The 18,440-nt window shown below is 40.0% G+C and overlaps 1 protein-coding gene across 3 annotated transcripts in view; it reads left to right on the top strand.

Moving 5' to 3' along the window:
• Nucleotides 1-18,440, top strand: part of pard3ba (par-3 family cell polarity regulator beta a) — a 176,778-nt gene that overhangs the window by 69,041 nt on the left and 89,297 nt on the right. For 2 of the 3 annotated variants that reach the window (XM_038280628.1, XM_038280779.1), the window contains 5 exons: nt 372-557; nt 4,296-4,457; nt 6,392-6,478; nt 14,977-15,106; nt 16,060-16,192. In XM_038280628.1, the coding sequence (XP_038136556.1) occupies nt 372-557; nt 4,296-4,457; nt 6,392-6,478; nt 14,977-15,106; nt 16,060-16,192 (698 nt within the window). The remainder of the gene's footprint in view (nt 1-371; nt 558-4,295; nt 4,458-6,391; nt 6,479-14,976; nt 15,107-16,059; nt 16,193-18,440) is intronic. The other variant, XM_038280701.1, reaches the window with a different exon arrangement.

The raw sequence follows: 18,440 nt of genomic DNA, 5'->3' as shown, positions 1-18,440 counted from the left end.
GGTTTGAAAAGGTTATTATGTTTCCTTTAGAAATGACTCTCTCTCCGTCTGCTTTTCATCTCTAAATGGAATAACCTCTCTACAGTAGCTAGCTTTCTTTCTTCCACCCCGCAGCCACCTTCTATCTGACTATTTAATCCGTCTCTTTCCTTGGTGTTTTCTGGCTTCCTGTGTTAAATATAATCAATGTAATGTTGGCAGACACCTTATCAGCTGCATATGGTGCTCCCACATCAGTAATCAGCTATCATTCACAGGGGTTACGATGTTAAGCTGGCTTTATGTGTATTTATTATCAAGCTTTGCCTTTTTCAGATCAGTACCTTATCTACAACTGTTCTTTTTTTTTTTTGGATCATATGTATTTTTAGAAAGGGGAGGAAGCGAGCAGTAAGGTGATGGAGGACGGAAGGGAGCAGCTGATGTACGAGATCCCGCTCAACGAGACGGGCTCAGCAGGCCTGGGCGTCAGCCTGAAAGGAAACCGGTCGAAGGAGACTGGAGAGGATCTGGGAATCTTCATCAAGTCCATCATCCATGGAGGAGCTGCCTATAAGGTGAGCGACGCAGCAGCTGGAAAACGGACAAAGCCAAGAAACTTACTAGACCAAACTATGGTTATAATAAAAAACACAACTGATGATCAAAGCAGAAGAGCACCTCAAACTGTGCCTCAAAAAAGCTAACTTACCTGTTATTTTTACCATTGTAACACACTGATTCAAAGATTATTTGAAACAAGACATCCTTAACTCCCCCAAAAAAGATCAGAGAACATGCTCTATTACCTCTGTAAGAATTCTAAAAAACTACAAACAAACCAATGGACTTTGTTTTCCAAGTTTTAAGACATTTCACTTCCCATCCTGGAAGTTTTTTCAATTCAAAATGTCTGGATTAGCGTTAAGTTCCAAGCTTTGTAGAATAGCCCAAAAAAAGCCTTGTTATGGCTTAGAAACATGCAAATTGAACCAGAAGAACATGTCCGCCCTTTGGTAATGGGTAGTCGTTTAGGTCTTTGTTAGCCTGCAATACCTGATACTGGGCTATACCTCTGAAACAACCCTAACGACCTCCTATTATGTACTCAGTGTCCAAACCTTTAAATGAAAGCTTAAAGCCCCTTTAACTGCAACCTTGTTTAATTGTGAGATTTATATTGATGAAATCCTATTTTAGATGGACCTGTTTGTATTTAGTTTAATTTTATCTCAGTGCAAAGTAGCAAATCATTTCAAAGTGGAGGTAATTAGCGGCATGTTTTTTTAAAGATGTGTAAAAAAAATAGTTTTTCTTAAACCTGTGTTTTTCAAAGCACATCCTCCAACAGTACAAACATCCCCTAAAAAGGTTCGGTAAACATTTGTTATAACAATTAACAACAGAACCAGATATGCTTGAATCAACAGCATGATCCAAATCTTTAATTTCCATGTCCCCCCCTGGTAGCTCAGATATCATCGTCTCCTGCATCAAAGGGATGCTGAGAACGGATTAAAGTAAGCTGCCATTCAGATGTGTAAAACCATTGGACAGAAGAGGAAAAACACACAATTTTATATATTATTTATTTCAATAATTAAAATCTAAGCATTGATTGTTTCTAATCTTCCTCCCTTCAGATGTCTCTTCCCCCTCTTTCCTTTGCCTTCTGTTTGTCCTCTCATCTCCCCCGACTCGTTTCCTGCCTTTCTGGCTTTATATCCCTCCTCCCTTTTTGCTTCCCTTGATCTTTGACACCCATTGACCTCGAGTGGCCTCGTCACACAAGCACCGCAGCCGCCTTATCTCGATCAGTCAGCACTCACTCCAAGTTCTGAGTGCATCAGGAAAAAACATCCCATTTCAGCACTTTTGAGATTCCTCCACTTGGCCTCGATATCTGCTACCCCCTCCTGTACGCGTCAAAACTTCTCCGCCGCTCCTAGATCTGCTCTGAGCGACAAGAGGGAACAGAGACGGGTGTGCTGTTGGAGATAAACGGCTGGTCTGGGATCAGTACGGCCAGAGCTCCCAAAAGCTCCCTTAGAAGTAGTTTTCCGACAGCTGCAGAGGCGGATAGCGTTCAGACAGAATGGCCTAGTAAAGATCTCCGGCTGGCTGCGAAACAGGTCTCTGAGACGAGACACCACATGAGAGGAGACACGAAGGAGAAGAGACAGGAGAAAACGGAGACAGCGGAAGGATGAGAGGGAAGAAAGGAGCATCATTGAGCTATAAAGAGAAAAGTGGAGAGTCTCACTAGGAACACAATATGTTTAAATATGTGTGCATCACATTCGCCGCGTTGATGGATGCAAATGAGAACCAGCGAAGGACTGTGATGAATCTTTGCAGCTCCGTGCCGCCACTGAGGAGGGGAAAGGATCTCCCTCGAGTCTGACTGACACACAATCACAGTATGAGAGGGGAAACAGGGCGGCGATGAAGAGGAGTCATGGAGAGATCTAACCTATTTCCATTGTGGAAGTTTTTGGGGCTGTTAGGCCCGAGGCTTAAGTTTGATTAACTTTCCTCCTGATCATCATCACATCATGATGGGGAAACAAACCAAACTCACATTCATCGACCAAGAAACCTGCTGGAGTTGAATTTTGATGACAGCTATAAACCTGTTTGTGTGTGTTCTGCTCGGTGCCATCCCAGTATAGATTTAAGGTCAGCCAAGGCGGTGCCTTGTTAATGAGAACGGTCAAAGGTCAGCTCTGACCATAATGGGGCGTTCATGACTCCACACACACTCACTTCAGTCTGTCTTGGAGCCTCTTCATCATTATTATTCCTGTTTTTTTCCTTCCCCTCCTGCCTGGCTCTCTTCATTTGTTGCCCTCCTTCTATCCCTTCCTCTCTCTGTCCCTGCAGGGCAGTACTCTGCGTTGCTTCTCTACAAAAGGCTGCTATTTAAAACACTTAGAAGTGATTTAGTGCCCACAGAGGCTATTCCATTAGCTGCTCTATGTATTTATCATGGCTCTCCCACTCTCAGTAGATTGCTAACTCCACAATTTTCTTGCCTTCTCCAACCCTTCTTTCATTTTCTTCTCTCTTTCTCTCTCTTACACACTCAGACACACACCCACACACTTATTTTGTTCTCTTATTTTTTGTGTCTTTTCCTTCTTTTAAAACTTAATCAAATCCCTGTCCTGTTTCTCTTACTTAATGTCCTGAGATACATCTATACTTTTTCTCCAATCGAGCAGTTTTTATTCTGCAGATATTGGCATAAAGTGAATGCATACCTCTCTATTTGGATTTTTCTTTTTATAATAAGAAAAGGTAGAGGTTTTGCATGCATTTTTTTTTTATTTCCATGAGTCAATGCATTAAGATAAACACCTTTCACTGTCATTCCAGCTGCAGGTCTTTTGTCTTATATAGGCCATATCTATATCAGCTTTGCACATCTAGAAACAACATCTATTCTGTTGCATTTTTGCAGACGGCTTGAGTTCAGTCAAACTGGACTAGGCGCATCTGTCAACATTAAGTGCAAGTCACCGCTTCTCTCTGATTTAGCTACAGATTTTCTTTGGAATTATTGTAAGAAATAAAGATGCTTGGATCAAAACTCTTCCTTTGTAACAATGGCTGTTTGTCGAAGAGTCATCACTCTATACCAGTTGAACCCTTTTCAACTCTTTTGCAGCTGGTGACTTACGTTTTTTGCTAAATTAAAAACATCCCAACAGCAGGATGCTTCCACCACCCTGTTTCACTATTTAGATGGTGTCAAGTTGTGTAGTTTTGGGAAATATTTCGCATTTAGGTCATAACTGAACAGAGAAGCAACAAACTGAGGCCTAATTGGACGATGCTGCAGGCTCAGGTTGGAGTCCCGCCCCCACTTTGATCGTTTGCCCAATGTCCTGTTAGTCCAATTTTAGAATAACGACATCTGCTGATAAAATGACTGACTGTACACATTTACTTGCTGACAAACATGAATTTTATGTATTATGGTGGGTGTTGCAGCTGATTATGTTTAGTAGTGTTAAAGCAAAGGCGACTGAATGCAAATGTTCACCAATTTTCTTTCTTTTTTAATAAAAAGGTGAAATGACTCCCTTCCAGTTAACACGATTGCACTACTTTGTGCAGGGTTAGGGGTATCGCATACAATCCCAATAAAATGCAATCAGTTGGCGCCACCTTTGCTGTGTGGCGTAAAAAAATAACAGCTACTGTTTAAAAAAAAATAAATAAATAAAAAATTCTCTTTCAGATAAAATAATAAAAAAAAACCCTGAAGACAACAGTAGTCTTGTTTTAAAAAAATTTTCTTTTCACAACAGGACGGTCGGTTGAGGATAAACGACCAGCTAATCGCCGTTAACGGTGAGTCGCTGTTAGGCCGCTCCAACCACGCTGCCATGGAGACGCTGAGGCGGTCCATGTCATCAGAAGGGAACATGCGAGGAACCATCCAGCTTGTGGTCCTGCGGGCTTCCAAACAGGTATCTCTTAAACAACTTTTTTTATCCAATATTCCTACTTAGCTATAAACATGAATGGAAATAAATCAGTGTTGTAGTTCTATAAATCAACCTTAAAGTTATTGCTGCAATAGAGGCACAGATTTTTTTTAATTCAGAAAATAACTGTGCTCCATGCAAAACTTTTAAATATCACAATATAATGGCTGAATATATTGCTCTCATTCCTCTCTGTAAATGTGGGGTGTCAGCTTAAAGTTCCAATTCCCTCTCTTCTTACTTTTCATCTGAGAAGTTTTATTACATAAAACATTCATCATTGCTCATGCATTATGAAACTCACAGCTGCGTCTGTTCAAAGACTTCATATTATAAGTAAATACAGCCGTTTAAGCTGGGAAATTTGCAATATTTATAATTCAGCTTGGAATTATATCTCCCTGTTGTGATCATTTTAACTTAAAGTAACCATAGCCTAGATATTACAATTCAATTTAAAAAGAATTGATTAATCCTAAAGTGAAATGAAATCATTGCCTGTTTTTCAGCAAGTTGTTGCAGATATTGATAGCCTTAGAACCACCTGGCTGAATGTTGGAGGGAAATTTATTTCACAACTATGAGCAAAGCGAATTGTTTGAAATCTTTCCTTTCTTGAAAAGTACAATGCATCTCAGTATCTGCTAGAAATGCTAATGCTGTTTCCTCTAATATAAACAATTCTGAGTAAACAACTTGGTGACAATGATGGAAGGGTAGGCAGAAATTTATACATTTCAATAGATTCATTTTATTCATATATATTGATAAAAGCTTTCAGCTAATAAGGACCCTTAATTCAGGTTCTTAGTGTTTAGAATATTTCTTTTCCAGGTGTATTACTATTAAATCTGGCTGTCCATGGCTTTGACCAATAAAATGATTTGAAACTTTAACCTAGACACATTTTCTCTGCCTTCACTCAGCCCAGCTCTACTCCACCTTAAACGTACAAACATTTCCCTTACTTCCTTGTTTGGGCCCTGCTTAGGATTAGAGACGATCAGAGATGAGTCCTGCTGATGGAGCAAAAATAATCAAGTTTAGTGGGAAAAAAACTAACTTTTATATAAGCTAACTTCATTAAATGGGAGGCTTTGATTTAAACCTTTTGAATAGTCGGACATCTAAATAATTTCTTTTGTTAGATTTCTATTGGATGTCGCTGTTTTGTCATCTTTCAGATTTCATTGAAAGATGAGTAAACTTTAAAGTTTTTTAGTGCTGCCATCTAAGCTAGAACACAACTAGAAGTTATATGTCAAGTTTCAGTGGTTCCTCTTAATTAGAAAAGTATTAGAAAAGTATAAAAAATCTCAGACTGACTAAAAGGTAATGAAATACTAAGATTGGGGTTCTTAGAAATCTACCGTTTTATCTGGGGTGTCTTAACTTCATCTAAACGGTACAGGTTCTGAAGTGGGTTCTGATCAGTCCAGTCAAACACAGCGATGCCATTAGTATTACAGTAGTATTACAGGCATTGGTACATGGCAGAGCATCTCTTTTAGCTTGGTGTTCTGAAATTGCCTAAACTTTGAACTTAAACACCAACAGATGAATGCTATGCCAGTTCATCACTGGCTGTTGAAACAAACTTAACACTGAACACATATACTGCAGATACTTTGATTTCCCCTTTTTCACGTTAAATTTACTTGCAACAGCACTATTATCAATTAATATATGTTCTTCTGCTTAATTTTCAATGAATTTTCTTGGGTAAGGCACCCTGAAACTGCTGGCCTCTTTTTAAAATCAGTAAAGTTTCATTGCTTAGCCTCATAATTAAGGCTTCCAATGAATGTTAGACCAAAGTTTTTGATTTAAATCGCTCTTTTTCGACTCTAACCTAAACTTCCTGTTGATGATCCAATCCTTTTAGAAGGTTATTTACAATCTTTATCTTCTTTCAGGCAGGTGGCGGCAACTCTGCACCAAGAGCAACCACCAGCTCCAACTATCAACCCAATGTTAAACTTGGCTCCAGCAATCAGGTACAGGTGGGTGACGTCTGCCAGCTGCAGCCAGTTGTTCCGCACCGCGCCTCCTCCCTTCTCCTCACATTAAGGAGGCGAGCGTCTGAGCCGCTGTCTCACAGCCACAGGCAGCGCTGCAGACAGAGGCCGGGGGAGACGCACACCAGATACACTTACGGGTTCAAACACAAGCACACGTGTCAGGGTTTCAGCGATGACGGGAGCAATGCGCGACACGCTGTGCAGAGATCTCACAAGATGAATGAGTTTGGGTTTGTCTCAAACTGCCAATCCCCAGATGACTCTAAAAGGCCTAAGGATGGTAACGTAAACAGGGAAAGGCATGAAACTGAACATACTCGCTACCATATGTTTGCAGACACTTATCAGGGTCGCGCCAGACTTGAAAACACGCATGGTCGCCCCGCTGACGACTACGAGGGAAACATGCAGCATTACACACACAAGTCCAGAAACAGACGCAGTCGTACACTGGACGACATCCAGAGCAGCAGTTACATAGAAAACATCCGAGCCATGGCGGGGCAGATGTATGGGGACCCGCCGTCACGCAGCAGGATACCCACCACCAGAAACACATACCTTCATAACTATGCCCATAACCGTGTTACGACCAGACGACACATGCAGCTCTCTAATGGACCCTGACACACATTCTGAAATAAAAGCCTCAGTGGCAACATCCAGTTACATTACTTTCTACATCTAAAACTCAGGAATAGCATGAATGTAAGTTTTTTATATTTTTTAAAGTAATCGATCATGTGATCTCTTTGCCAGCTCCACTTTTACAGTTTAGCTTTGCTTTCTGAAAAATAATGGGTCTACTTCTGTTTTCTGTCTTATTGCTTTAAATATAACACTCTACTGGGTTTTCTGCACATTGTAAGGGCTGTTTCTGCTGTTTCCTGCTTTCTTAACTTTGTACTGCCTTCCTCGGTTTTATTTCTAGATTTTAATTTTCCTCAAATGTCTATTTGCTTCCCTCTCACCTGCTTGTTTCTACCTAAAATAAAGCAAATCTGAAGCCTCCTGCATGCCTGTCTGTGTGCGTTTCTGTTTGATTTTCAGATACTCCGGCTTCTCTTCATGTAAAATGATATTAGTTTTGCTGATCCCCTCTCTTCTCACCTTGGTCTGTTTTTTAATCTTGTTTTTTTTATATTCTCCCTTTAGTTAGTTGCTATCTCTTCCTTTGAAAAATTACCTCTGGCACAAGAAAACCAAAATATATGAAGTCCATTAATATTTTATATCGTTAAACAATCAGTTCAGCTTGTAATGACAGAGTTCAAAGCTCGATTTACTACCACAAATCAGAAAATAAAAGGAAAAAGGGATGAAAAACCAATCAAGCTAATGTATTTATTTATAAATATGCATACTTTTGCATTTCCTCTCTACAACACACTAATTGGTGCTATCGCTAGTATTTTTTTAAAACTAAAGTGGCTGCCGCGTCAGTGCTAGTTGCAGGTTGTAGTTTTTTCTTTGAGAAATATAACAAATTGATCATTCTAATAAAAAAAAAAGTTTTTAATTTCTCAATATTCTAATTCTAATTACCACATCCTGCTAGTTCCTTGTTATTGGATTTATCTTATTTTGGTTTTTCATTCTTTGCTTCAGCAGAATTGAATCCAGAAGGTAAGTGTAAATAAAGGAAAGTGGTATATGATCATCTTTCAGTTCAAAAACTAGAATATCATCAAAAATTCACTGAACAGATGATGTTTATCAAAGTAAGTAAAGCCCAAGCTGTTCTTTCCTTTGTACAGTAGCTCCAGAACAGAGCAGATAAACAACTGCAGCTTCCAGAGCGTGAAAGCATCTTGACCAACGTTTGACCTGGCGTCCAAGTTTGGGCATTTCCATATTTTTGACGCCCAAACCGCATTCACTTTGAATGCACCATTGCTTAGCTTGTCTAAACCAAGGAAATGCATTTATTTCAAGACACAATTATGTACATATATTGTGGTGTATGACAAAAAAAAAAACACACATTTTAACAAGGAAAGACTGAGCAGGTGTACTTTTTAATCAGAGTACTCTATGGGAAATAAGAACAAGTCATACAAAGATATTAGCAGCTACATAAATTAACGTTACATAACTGGAGAGTAGTAGGATACAAAAGTTCTCGATGTATCCTTAGCCTACATCCTAACTGAAGAAAGAATTCAGGTTCTTTAATGAAGTTTGGTCTCTGCTTCATGTTTAGGAACCAGGTGCTTGTTACAAAGGAATAACCACAAACCTTGAATGTAGGAATTTAACGTTTTTTTTCCATCTTGCCTGTAATAAAAAAAAAAAAAAAACCTGTCAGAAATCATAATTAGTATTTATCTAAAGTCTCCATCCTTCATGATTGCAGAATTATAAAGGAATTCTAAACTGAGCGTCACTCATGTCTTTCGCTTGAAAGGATGCTGAAGACCTGCACGGTCCGAATGAGCAGGAACATATCAGGCATGACAAACAGGAGAAACATCTGCTTCTGGTCCCGTCTCCGTACTGAACTCTGCTTTGAACCCTAAATGATTATTTCAAAGACTTAAAAGGATGTGTCACGGCAGTTAAAGCAGATGCTCGGTAATAATGCGTGGATGCCAGTCATGAAAAGGGAGGCTTCCAGGGTTGACTGAAGTCGACCTGCCCATTGTGGCATTTACATCTCATCTAGGGCCTGCATTTGTGTCTTTGTTAGTCATTCAAGCTGTCGGATAAATGCTCTCAAACACAGTTCAAGGTTCACTACATATCTGCATAGCTCTAAAGGAGTGTTTGATGAAATTACTAATGGAAAACCCCCAGAGTCTCTCAGCATCCCTGTCTGTCTGGAGCAGGGGCCTAAAGCGCCTGGAGGAAAATAACCAATCTGAACTTTTCCTTTGGTTAGTCACACCTCTTTTAAGATCACAAATGTACCCAGTTTAATGAATTTATTTGTGATATCATATGTAGAGCTGCTTAAACTACAGCATGATGAATTGAATGAAAATAATACCTAATTTCTAAAACTATTCAGAGATAATAAAAAAAAAAGTTAAATGTGTGATATTCACTCTGAACCCCCTAATATCAAGGATTGCTTTGCCTAAATAGTTTTTCTCCCTTAACTTTTTAACCTATTTTCATGACTCATACACTAACCTTAATATAATTCTTGATTTATTCCGATACTCTAATGAGGAAGGCAAAAAATGACATTTGAGTTGTGGACTTTATTGCTAGTAAAAACATGGAAGTTTATGCAAACATTTCCTCTTGATACCCTGAAATAAAATCCAGTAAAACCCTTATCAGTCACCAGATAGTAAAATAGAGGCCAGCCAGCTGCTCTATGAAGGTATCAAAGAGCAAAAACTATAGACGCGTCATGCTGTGGGGATTCTTTTCTTTGGCGAAGAGGGAATTTGTTGATGGATAAACCAAGGGAAAAATAATTCAGAAGCTGTAGAGGACTTGAGACTGGAGCAGAACATCCTATAGAGCAGAGGTCACGGATTGGCGTACCGCAGTTTAGAGCATGAAACGGGCCTTGAAAGTCAGCCCGAAACCGACCCGAGTCCGAAAGAACCAGGCCCGTGCCCGGCCCGGCCCGTTATGATTGACAGCTTCGTAGAGCCCGACCCGTTTGCAGCCCGACATTTTTCAATTGTGCGCATTAAGGGCTAATCTCCGTTTCACTTCTGTAACATCCATTTTGAATTCATCGCGTATAGATCGAACGTTATCACATGATCATTTATTTGCCGCGCATATAACGGTTTAAAGCCCGAACCCGCCCGGTCCCGTCGGGTTCGGGCTAATATTCCCTGCTCTACCGCAGTTGGATCCAGACCCACCGGCTGGTTAAACCGGACCCAACCTGATTTAATACATTCATAAATTACTGCATGTTGTCCGACGACAGTGTCTAATTTCACTTGTGCCGCTTCTCCTGTTAACATGGTAAAGTCCTCTGGAGCTTCTGGTACCAGGCTGCACATAATACAAATTAGCCAATGAGCTGTCAGTCTGGGCTGCTCCTGCTAGACACTTTTAGACACAGCATGCAAACCCGTGGCAAGCTGGGAACAGAGCCGGGAAAGAAGGAGAAGATGATGAGAAAAAGAAAGCAGAGAAAGCGTGGACTGCTGGAAGAACTATGGTGAACTTGAGAAAGAAAAGTGATGTATGTTTGGCTCAACCTACTGCTGTGAAACAGGATTCTCCACCATGAACATAATCCAAAATAAATATCGATCTAGATTCCAGGCTTACGAATGGGCACCTTGATATGTGCCTTAGAATGGCTTTGTCTCCATTCACTCCCAGCTTTAAAAGCCTTGCAGGGCAGCGAACGGCCCACTGCTCTCATTAAACCATAAAAAAGAACAAAAAGTCAGTTCAGGTGTTTTATAAAATATGTGAATCAGGAAATTGTCTACAGTATATACCAAAGTGAACAATTGTTGTCTCTACTTCAAAAAACACTTTAGATTTTAAAATGGAAACATTTTCTATTTTTTTTTAAAGTACTTTTTATTTAAAATTTCAAAGGATGACATGGATGCATAAACACCTAATTTTGTTTCATAGTTAAATTATGTTTTAAGTAACAGATTATATTTCAAAATGTCTCCGGACCTTTACTGGTTAATGATTTTCTTTATTTGGACCCCACAGATTTTTTAATTGCTCACCCCTGCTCTAGAGGGACAGGAGAATTTAATATAATGCCAGAGCTGGTTGAGAATGAAGGAAAATACTTTTTTTCTTGCTATTTTTAACTTTAAGATTTACACATATATTCCCGTCTCATTTGGGGAGTATGTCTAAAAAGATCCATGTGTGTTCTACAGTTAGAGAGGCCTAGTCAAAGTCTGGTTTTCCAGCCAAATAAATTTTAAATGATGTTTAAAACGTGGATATGAATTAAATAACATTTGAAGGATAAAAAAGGACAATTGTACCTTTGCATATTTAGACTTTTATTTGCAAGTAAAAATGTTGGAAACTAATAAATCCTTTTTGTCCTGGTTTATCTCTTAAAATCCCATGAAAATACTAGTAGTATTAGTTGTGTGCTCATTTCACAACAATTTGGAATGCATTTAAGGATATAGATACTTTTGCAAGGCAGGATCTCTGATTAGAAGCATGAAGATGTCTGAGATGTGTTTCTCCCGTCCATCCTGAGGGTCTACCTCTTCTATAAACCCCTTGAATGTAGCAGTTTGCTAAGACAGACTGCAAAGATGGACCCACCCCTAACATTCACTTATTGTTATGGGATTAAGATATCTGACTGGTTGTCTGCCGCGCTGCTTCAAAGGCCTGCAGCTGAGGGATGGATGGAAGATGGAGGGATAGCTGCAGGGAGGGGAGGGGGGTGGGGGCTATGATAGGATTTATGTGTAACTGACAGATGCAGGAGGGCTGTCATACGTTACTGTGTAAATGCTTCTTGCACACATATATGAAGTCTGGGATTGACAGCAGAGTGATATGGAGGTATATTAAGATGTGTGCCTGCTGCTAATGATACCCCAGAGACTGCATGACTCTGGAGATGCTCCCCCACCCGCTGCTTTGATACTAGAGAGCTACTAGAACACCTGTAATTACTCCACACTGTTTCTTGGGCCTACCTTTTAGTTTAAATAAGTCTGCATAGGTTGGATTTTGTATTTGACAGCTGTGGTTCCCGGTTCTTTGACCAGAGAAAGCTGCTTTCATCCTCCAGCAGCGCCGACTCTGGAGGGGGGGTCCTTTGTAATGCTGGATGGTTGTTTGATAATATGCCTGTCAATGCTCTCAGGACTTAAAAAAACATACGTATATTCAAATTCAGCCATTAAAAGAAGCAGCATGTTCAGATCTCTATGGGAAGTTACAGCGACTGTTGGTTCCAGCAGGTTTCTGCTGCAAAGCTGACTGATATATCGCCTCTATTTGAGGAACTAAACACTCACCAACCACTTTATTACAGTAGGTACACCTTGCTAGTACCTGCTGGACCCCCTTTTGCTTTAAGAACTCCCTCAATCCTTTGTGGCATAGATTCAACAAGGTACTGGAAACGTTCCTCAGAGTGTTTGGCCCATATTGACATGATAGGATTCTCCGCCTCCACCACATTGCAAAGGTGCTCTATTGGGTCTGCTAACAGTGAAGGCCATTTTATTACAGTGAATCCATTGTCATGTTCAAGAAAGCAGGAGATAATTTTCTCTTCATGATATGGTGTGTTATCCTACTGGAAGTAGCCATGAAGCTAATGGTCACGCTGTGGTTATAAAGGGATGGACATGGACAGCAACAATACTCTGGTACGATGTGGCGTTGACATGATGCTCCTCTGGTACTAAGGGGCCCAAAGTGTGACAAGAAAATATCCCCCACACCATTACACCACCATCAGCCTGTACCATTGATACAAGGCATGATGGATCCATGCTTTCATGTTGGTGAAGCCAGATTCTGACCCAAACATCCAAATGTTGCAGTAGAAATGGAGACAGTTGGACCAGGAAATGTTTTCCAATTTATTGTCCAAGTTTGTGGAGCCTGTGTAAACTGTAGCTTCAGTTTCCTTTTCCTAGTAGACAGGACCCGGTGTGCTCTTCTGCTGCTGTAGCCCATCATCCACCTCAAGGTTCAACATGTTGTGTCTTCAGAGATGTTCTTCTGCATACCTTAGTTGTGACAAGTGGTTATTTAAGTTACTGTTGCCTTTCTATCAGCTCCAACCAGTCTGACCATTCTCCTCTGGCATCAGCAAGGCATTTGTGCCCACAGAACTCCTACTTTCTGGATACTTTCTCTTTTTCAGACCATTCTCTTTAAACCTGAGAGATGGCTGTAGGTTAAAATCATAGATCAGTAGGTTCTGAAATACCCAGACTAGCCTGTCTGGAAACAACAACCATGAAAAATCCCCTTTCTTCCTCATTCTGATGTTCAGTCTGAAATGCAGCAGATCATCTCTACCATGTCTAGAGAATATTTCTGTTTTGTTTGTGTTTATTTTGTAACATGAAGCACAGCAGTGTTTGGCTTAAGAAAATGCAAAAGATCTTAATGAAAGATTAACTTTTACTTAAGTAGGGAAAAAAAGGATGAACAGATTGAAGGTACTTCATTGAAACAGGTATAAAATAGATAAATGTTGTCATTAGTTGAGGTCTATCAGTGTTTAATGTTTATTTACAAAACGAGAAACTCTAAAAATGTCAGACTTTTAAATACTACCTTAGTTGAGTACATACGCTAATGTTTGGTGAAATGTCACTTTAAGCAAGTTTTTTTTTTTTTCACCGCCAGCGTAATTCTTCCATGACAGCTTGGAAAAGTCTGTAATTCAGTTGAGTTTGCCGCTCTGGATGGAAATTTCTACTTTGTTTCTTATTCCATTGTCTAACTGGGGTCCTTCCTTCTATCCTCTTTCCTTTGTCTTCTTTAGTTCCAGGTATCCTTTCACCTGTCCTCCTGTCCTTGTTCAATACCCCTTTTCATATGTCTTACTTCCCCTCTGTCTTTCTTATCAATCTTCCCTTCCTATCAGACCCATCTCCTTGTTTCCTTCCTTTTCCCTCATGCCTTTCCTTCATTCTATACTTCCTTTCTTCCTTGTCCTCCATCCCCTATTGCTCTATTTCTATTTTTCCCTTCTTTTCTCCTTTATTTCCTCTTCATAGCCTTTCTTATTTAACTCCTCCCTTCCTTTGTTCTAGTGTGTGTTTCTGCCTGCTCACAGCAAATATTTGGAGTGTGTAGTATACCTAAAGACACTGAGCCTAAAAAAATATATTTTTTTTTTACATGATAAATTACAGTGAACTGTGTGATTCTAAATTGACATTTGAATAAATAGTAAATCTTACTCTAGAGCAGTTTTCAAAGGAAGGGTTTCCTTACCAACCCTCTAAGCAAAGTCCGTTAATCTATAATAGGTTTAAGGCAGGTCCCTTTTAGACGTTTAAAAAAATGCATTTTCACATCAGTTTCGAGTTCATTTCATTTTCTTTAGCATCAAAACAGGTTCTTATATGAAAACCTTTAGAACAAAGTTTGTTCAGTTCAATCATAAACACTGATTAAAAGTTATTGACAAACATTACAAATATATTCTTGTTGATAGAAACCCTGAGCTTACTTTAAATCTGGGTGCTAGCGCATTAATTAAAATAAAACCTTCTACCACAGTGGTCCGATATTCAAACTTCCACCTGAATTCTTGAAAGCTATCAGACAGTGTTTTTTTTTTTTCAGATTTTAGAGGAGGCATGTGTATATATTTTAGTATTTGTGCTATTTTCGATTCTTCATTTTAAGAAGTGCTTAATTTGTTTAGTTTTTTTGCATGTTGTGTTCCTGTGTTGGATATAACCCCCCAATCCAGTCCTGTGGGAAATAGATGAGCTCACTTGGAATCTTCTGCTGGTTAAAATATCATCAATTTTTCATGTGACACAGTTTAGAGCTGGCTCTGTTCTTTTCTTTGTTGACAGGAGCCTCGAAGCCACGATTCCACCCAGAGACCCTCCGGACCTGTCAGAACCGCTAAGCCAGACTCCACTATGAACGGCGGCGGTCACACGGCAACAAAGAACGGCGGTTACTACAGCGACCTGAGGAGCGGTGAGCACACAGCAGCAAGCTCTGTTTGTCCGTTTGAGCAGTCAGAGCGGCAACATCAAACCTGGAGTGTTTGTGTACTCCTGTTATCAGCTGGGTGTGTACTCCCAGGCTGTTAGTTGGCCCCCTCATAGAGTCTGTGCGTCTGGCATCGCTCGCCGCCCTCTTTAAACCCCAGTTCTTGTTCAGCTCTCCTAGATCATCGCTACCCACCACCCTTTGCATTTGTTATATTTCTCCAGCTCTATCTTTGCATCTCTTGTTGGCTCCATCCTTGAATATTTTTAGCAGGAGAAAGGACATCATTAACTATGTTTTTCTGATGCTCCCCTTTCATGTGTAAAAGATCTGACCTTGGAATCATTATCCTGATGAAACAGCTCCTAAGTGGGCCAGATTTGCATAAAGGGTATTATGCAGCATGAACGCTGTTGTGTTAAAAAGAAAGGAGAAAAAAAAAAACCTGTTTTGAATTCATTCTTTTCCTCTGTTCCTTTCAGTCACTCTGAAGTATTAGTACAGCAGGGGAAAGGGGTTTTCAGGGAATTGCTGCACTCTTGGGGTTTGCTTGTCATGGAAATGCAGGTAGAGCAGCAGAGCCATTAGAAGGAAGCCTTTCTGTTGAGGTGATTATTGCATGTCAGGAGTATCTATTGTAGGAGCATCTATTTTCCTTTAATGTAAAGCTCTTTCATTATGCTATAGTAATGGTCAGGACGATATGTAACAGTAGAAGCAACAACTGAGCGTGCATTAAGCTTTTATTGGATCCAAGGCTTATGTTAGAGGTAATTCAGACAGCTTTAGTTTTAAGTTGGCACAAAAGCAATATAAAGTGACTAAAAGCAGATGGAAAATAAATATATTAAATAAACCTTTATCAGCTTTTTTTTGTCATTCTAAGATCTGTTGGCTCAGACAGCATCTTTGATTCCATTCTGATGTTTTCTTTTCAGCTCCAGCCACCACCAACGGTAGCTATGGCGAATACAGCAACGACGATGATGAGCAAGGCTTCCCTCCGCCCCCCTCCCCTGGTTCTGTGGAGGAGATGAGCAGAGACTTAACTCTTACACCTCCCCACCGCAGGTATCCCTCCAAGATGCACACAGGGTTTCAAATACAAAGATTCTTGATTTAAAAACTTCCATTCCTTTTTAAAGTTGTATTTTTTGAAATTTTCAAAAAATTACTGCTTCCTAAATTTGAGCGGCAAAACTGTTAGATTAATGTTGCAGCATTACAGGTGTAGTGGAGGATTTTCACAAATAAAAAAAATAAAAAAATATACAGGTGCTGGTCATAAAATTAGAATATCATGTAAAAGTAGATTGATTTCAGTAATTCCATTTAAAAAGTGAAACTTGTATATTATATTCATACATTACATACAAACTCATATATTTCAGATGTTTATTTTGTTTAATTTTGATGATTACAAATGACAACAAATGAAAATCTCAAATTCATCATATCAGAAAATTAGAATATTACTGAAGACCAATAAAAACAAAGGATTTATAGAAATGTTGGCCAACTGAAAAGTATGAACATGAAAAGTATGAGCATGTACAGCACTCAGTATTTAGTTGGGCCTCCTTTGGCCTGTATTACTGCAGCAATGCGGCGTGGCATGGAGTCGATCAGTCTGTGGCACTGCTCAGGTGTTATGATAGCCCAGGTTGCTCTAATAGTGGCTTTTAGCTCTTCTGAATTGTTGGGTCTGGTGTATTGCATCTTCTTCTTCACAATACCCCATAGATTTTCTATGGGGTTAAGGTCAGGAGAGTTTGCTGGCCAATTAAGAACAGGGATACCATGGTCCTTCAACCAGGTACTGGTAGCTTTGGCACTGTGTGCAGGTGCCAAGTCCTGTTGGAAAATGAAATCTGCATCTCCAAAAAGTTGGTCAGCTGCAGGAAGCATGAAGTGCTCTAAAACTTCCTGGTATGTGGCTGCGTTGACCCTGGACCTCAGAAAACACAATGGACCAACACCAGCAGATGACATGGCACCCCAAACCATCACTGACTGTGGAAACTTTACACTGGACTTCAAGCAACGTGGATGAAGTGCCTCTCTTCTTTTCCTCCAGACTCTGGGACCTTGATTTCCAAAGGAAATGCAAAATTTACTTTCATCAGAGAACATGACTTTGGACCACTCACCCGCAGTCCAGTCCTGTTTCTCTTTAGCCCAGGCAAGACGCTTCTGACGCTGTCTGTGGTTCAAGAGTGGCTTGACACAAGGAATGCGACAGCAGAAACCCATGTCTTTCATACGTCTGTGTGTGGTGGTTCTTGAAGCACTCACTCCAGCTGCAGTCCACTCTTTGTGAATCTCCCCCACATTTTTGAATGGGTTTTGTTTCACAATCCTCTCCAGGGTGCGGTTATCTCTCTTGCTTGTACACTTTTTTCGACCACATCTTTTCCTTCCCTTCGCCTCTCTATTAATGTGCTTGGACACTGAGCTCTGTGAACAGCCAGCCTCTTTAGCGATGACCTTTTGTGTCTTGCCCTCCTTGTGCAAGGTGTCGATGGTCGTCTTTTGGACAACTGTCAAGTCAGCAGTCTTCCCCATGATTGTGTAGCCTATAGAACTAGACTGAAAGACCATTTAAAGGCTTTTGCAGGTGGTTTGAGTTAATTAGCTGATTAGAGTGTGGCACCAGGGGCCATCAATTTTGAACCTTTTCACAATATTCTAATTTTCTGATATGATGAATTTGAGATTTTCATTTGTTGTCATTTGTAATCATCAAAATTAAACAAAATAAACATCTGAAATATATGAGTTTGTATGTAATGTATGAATATAATATACAAGTTTCACTTTTTAAATGGAATTACTGAAATCAATCTACTTTTTCATGATATTCTAATTTTATGACCAGCACCTGTATATGCACGCACCTGTACCTGCTCCCGAGAGGGAACACCTATTTAATGCATGCTAGAGCATGCACAAGCCGATTTCTCCTCGTGCACACTCTGTTTAAAAGTTGCTGCTCTCACAGCTCATACAAGCTTACTGTGTCTGAACGTCCGCCCTAACCCCTAAATCCCTCAATCACTATATAGAGCACGGACTATATAGTGGACTTCATAGTGAACGCGGTTAACTGACCGTTTGGAGAGATCATCACTTCTTTTTGCTCCCCATTGGTCACGAAAATCCTCGTCCACTGCGCGGTGACTGCGGCAACTTTTTTTTATCAGTCTCCACTGTCAGGTAGCGGCAGCCTATGACGACAGCAGGCAGCTGTGACAGCAAATCCCATAACGCAAAGCATTCTGGGAAATATCTGCTGTTTCTGAGCCATTTTCAAAGTACC

Source organism: Cyprinodon tularosa, unplaced genomic scaffold (assembly GCF_016077235.1).
Source record: "Cyprinodon tularosa strain WSP-4 unplaced genomic scaffold, ASM1607723v1 ctg1, whole genome shotgun sequence".
Lineage (NCBI taxonomy): Eukaryota > Metazoa > Chordata > Actinopteri > Cyprinodontiformes > Cyprinodontidae > Cyprinodon > Cyprinodon tularosa.
Note: the sequence above shows the minus strand (reverse complement) of the source record. Positions and strands in the feature narration are given on the sequence as shown.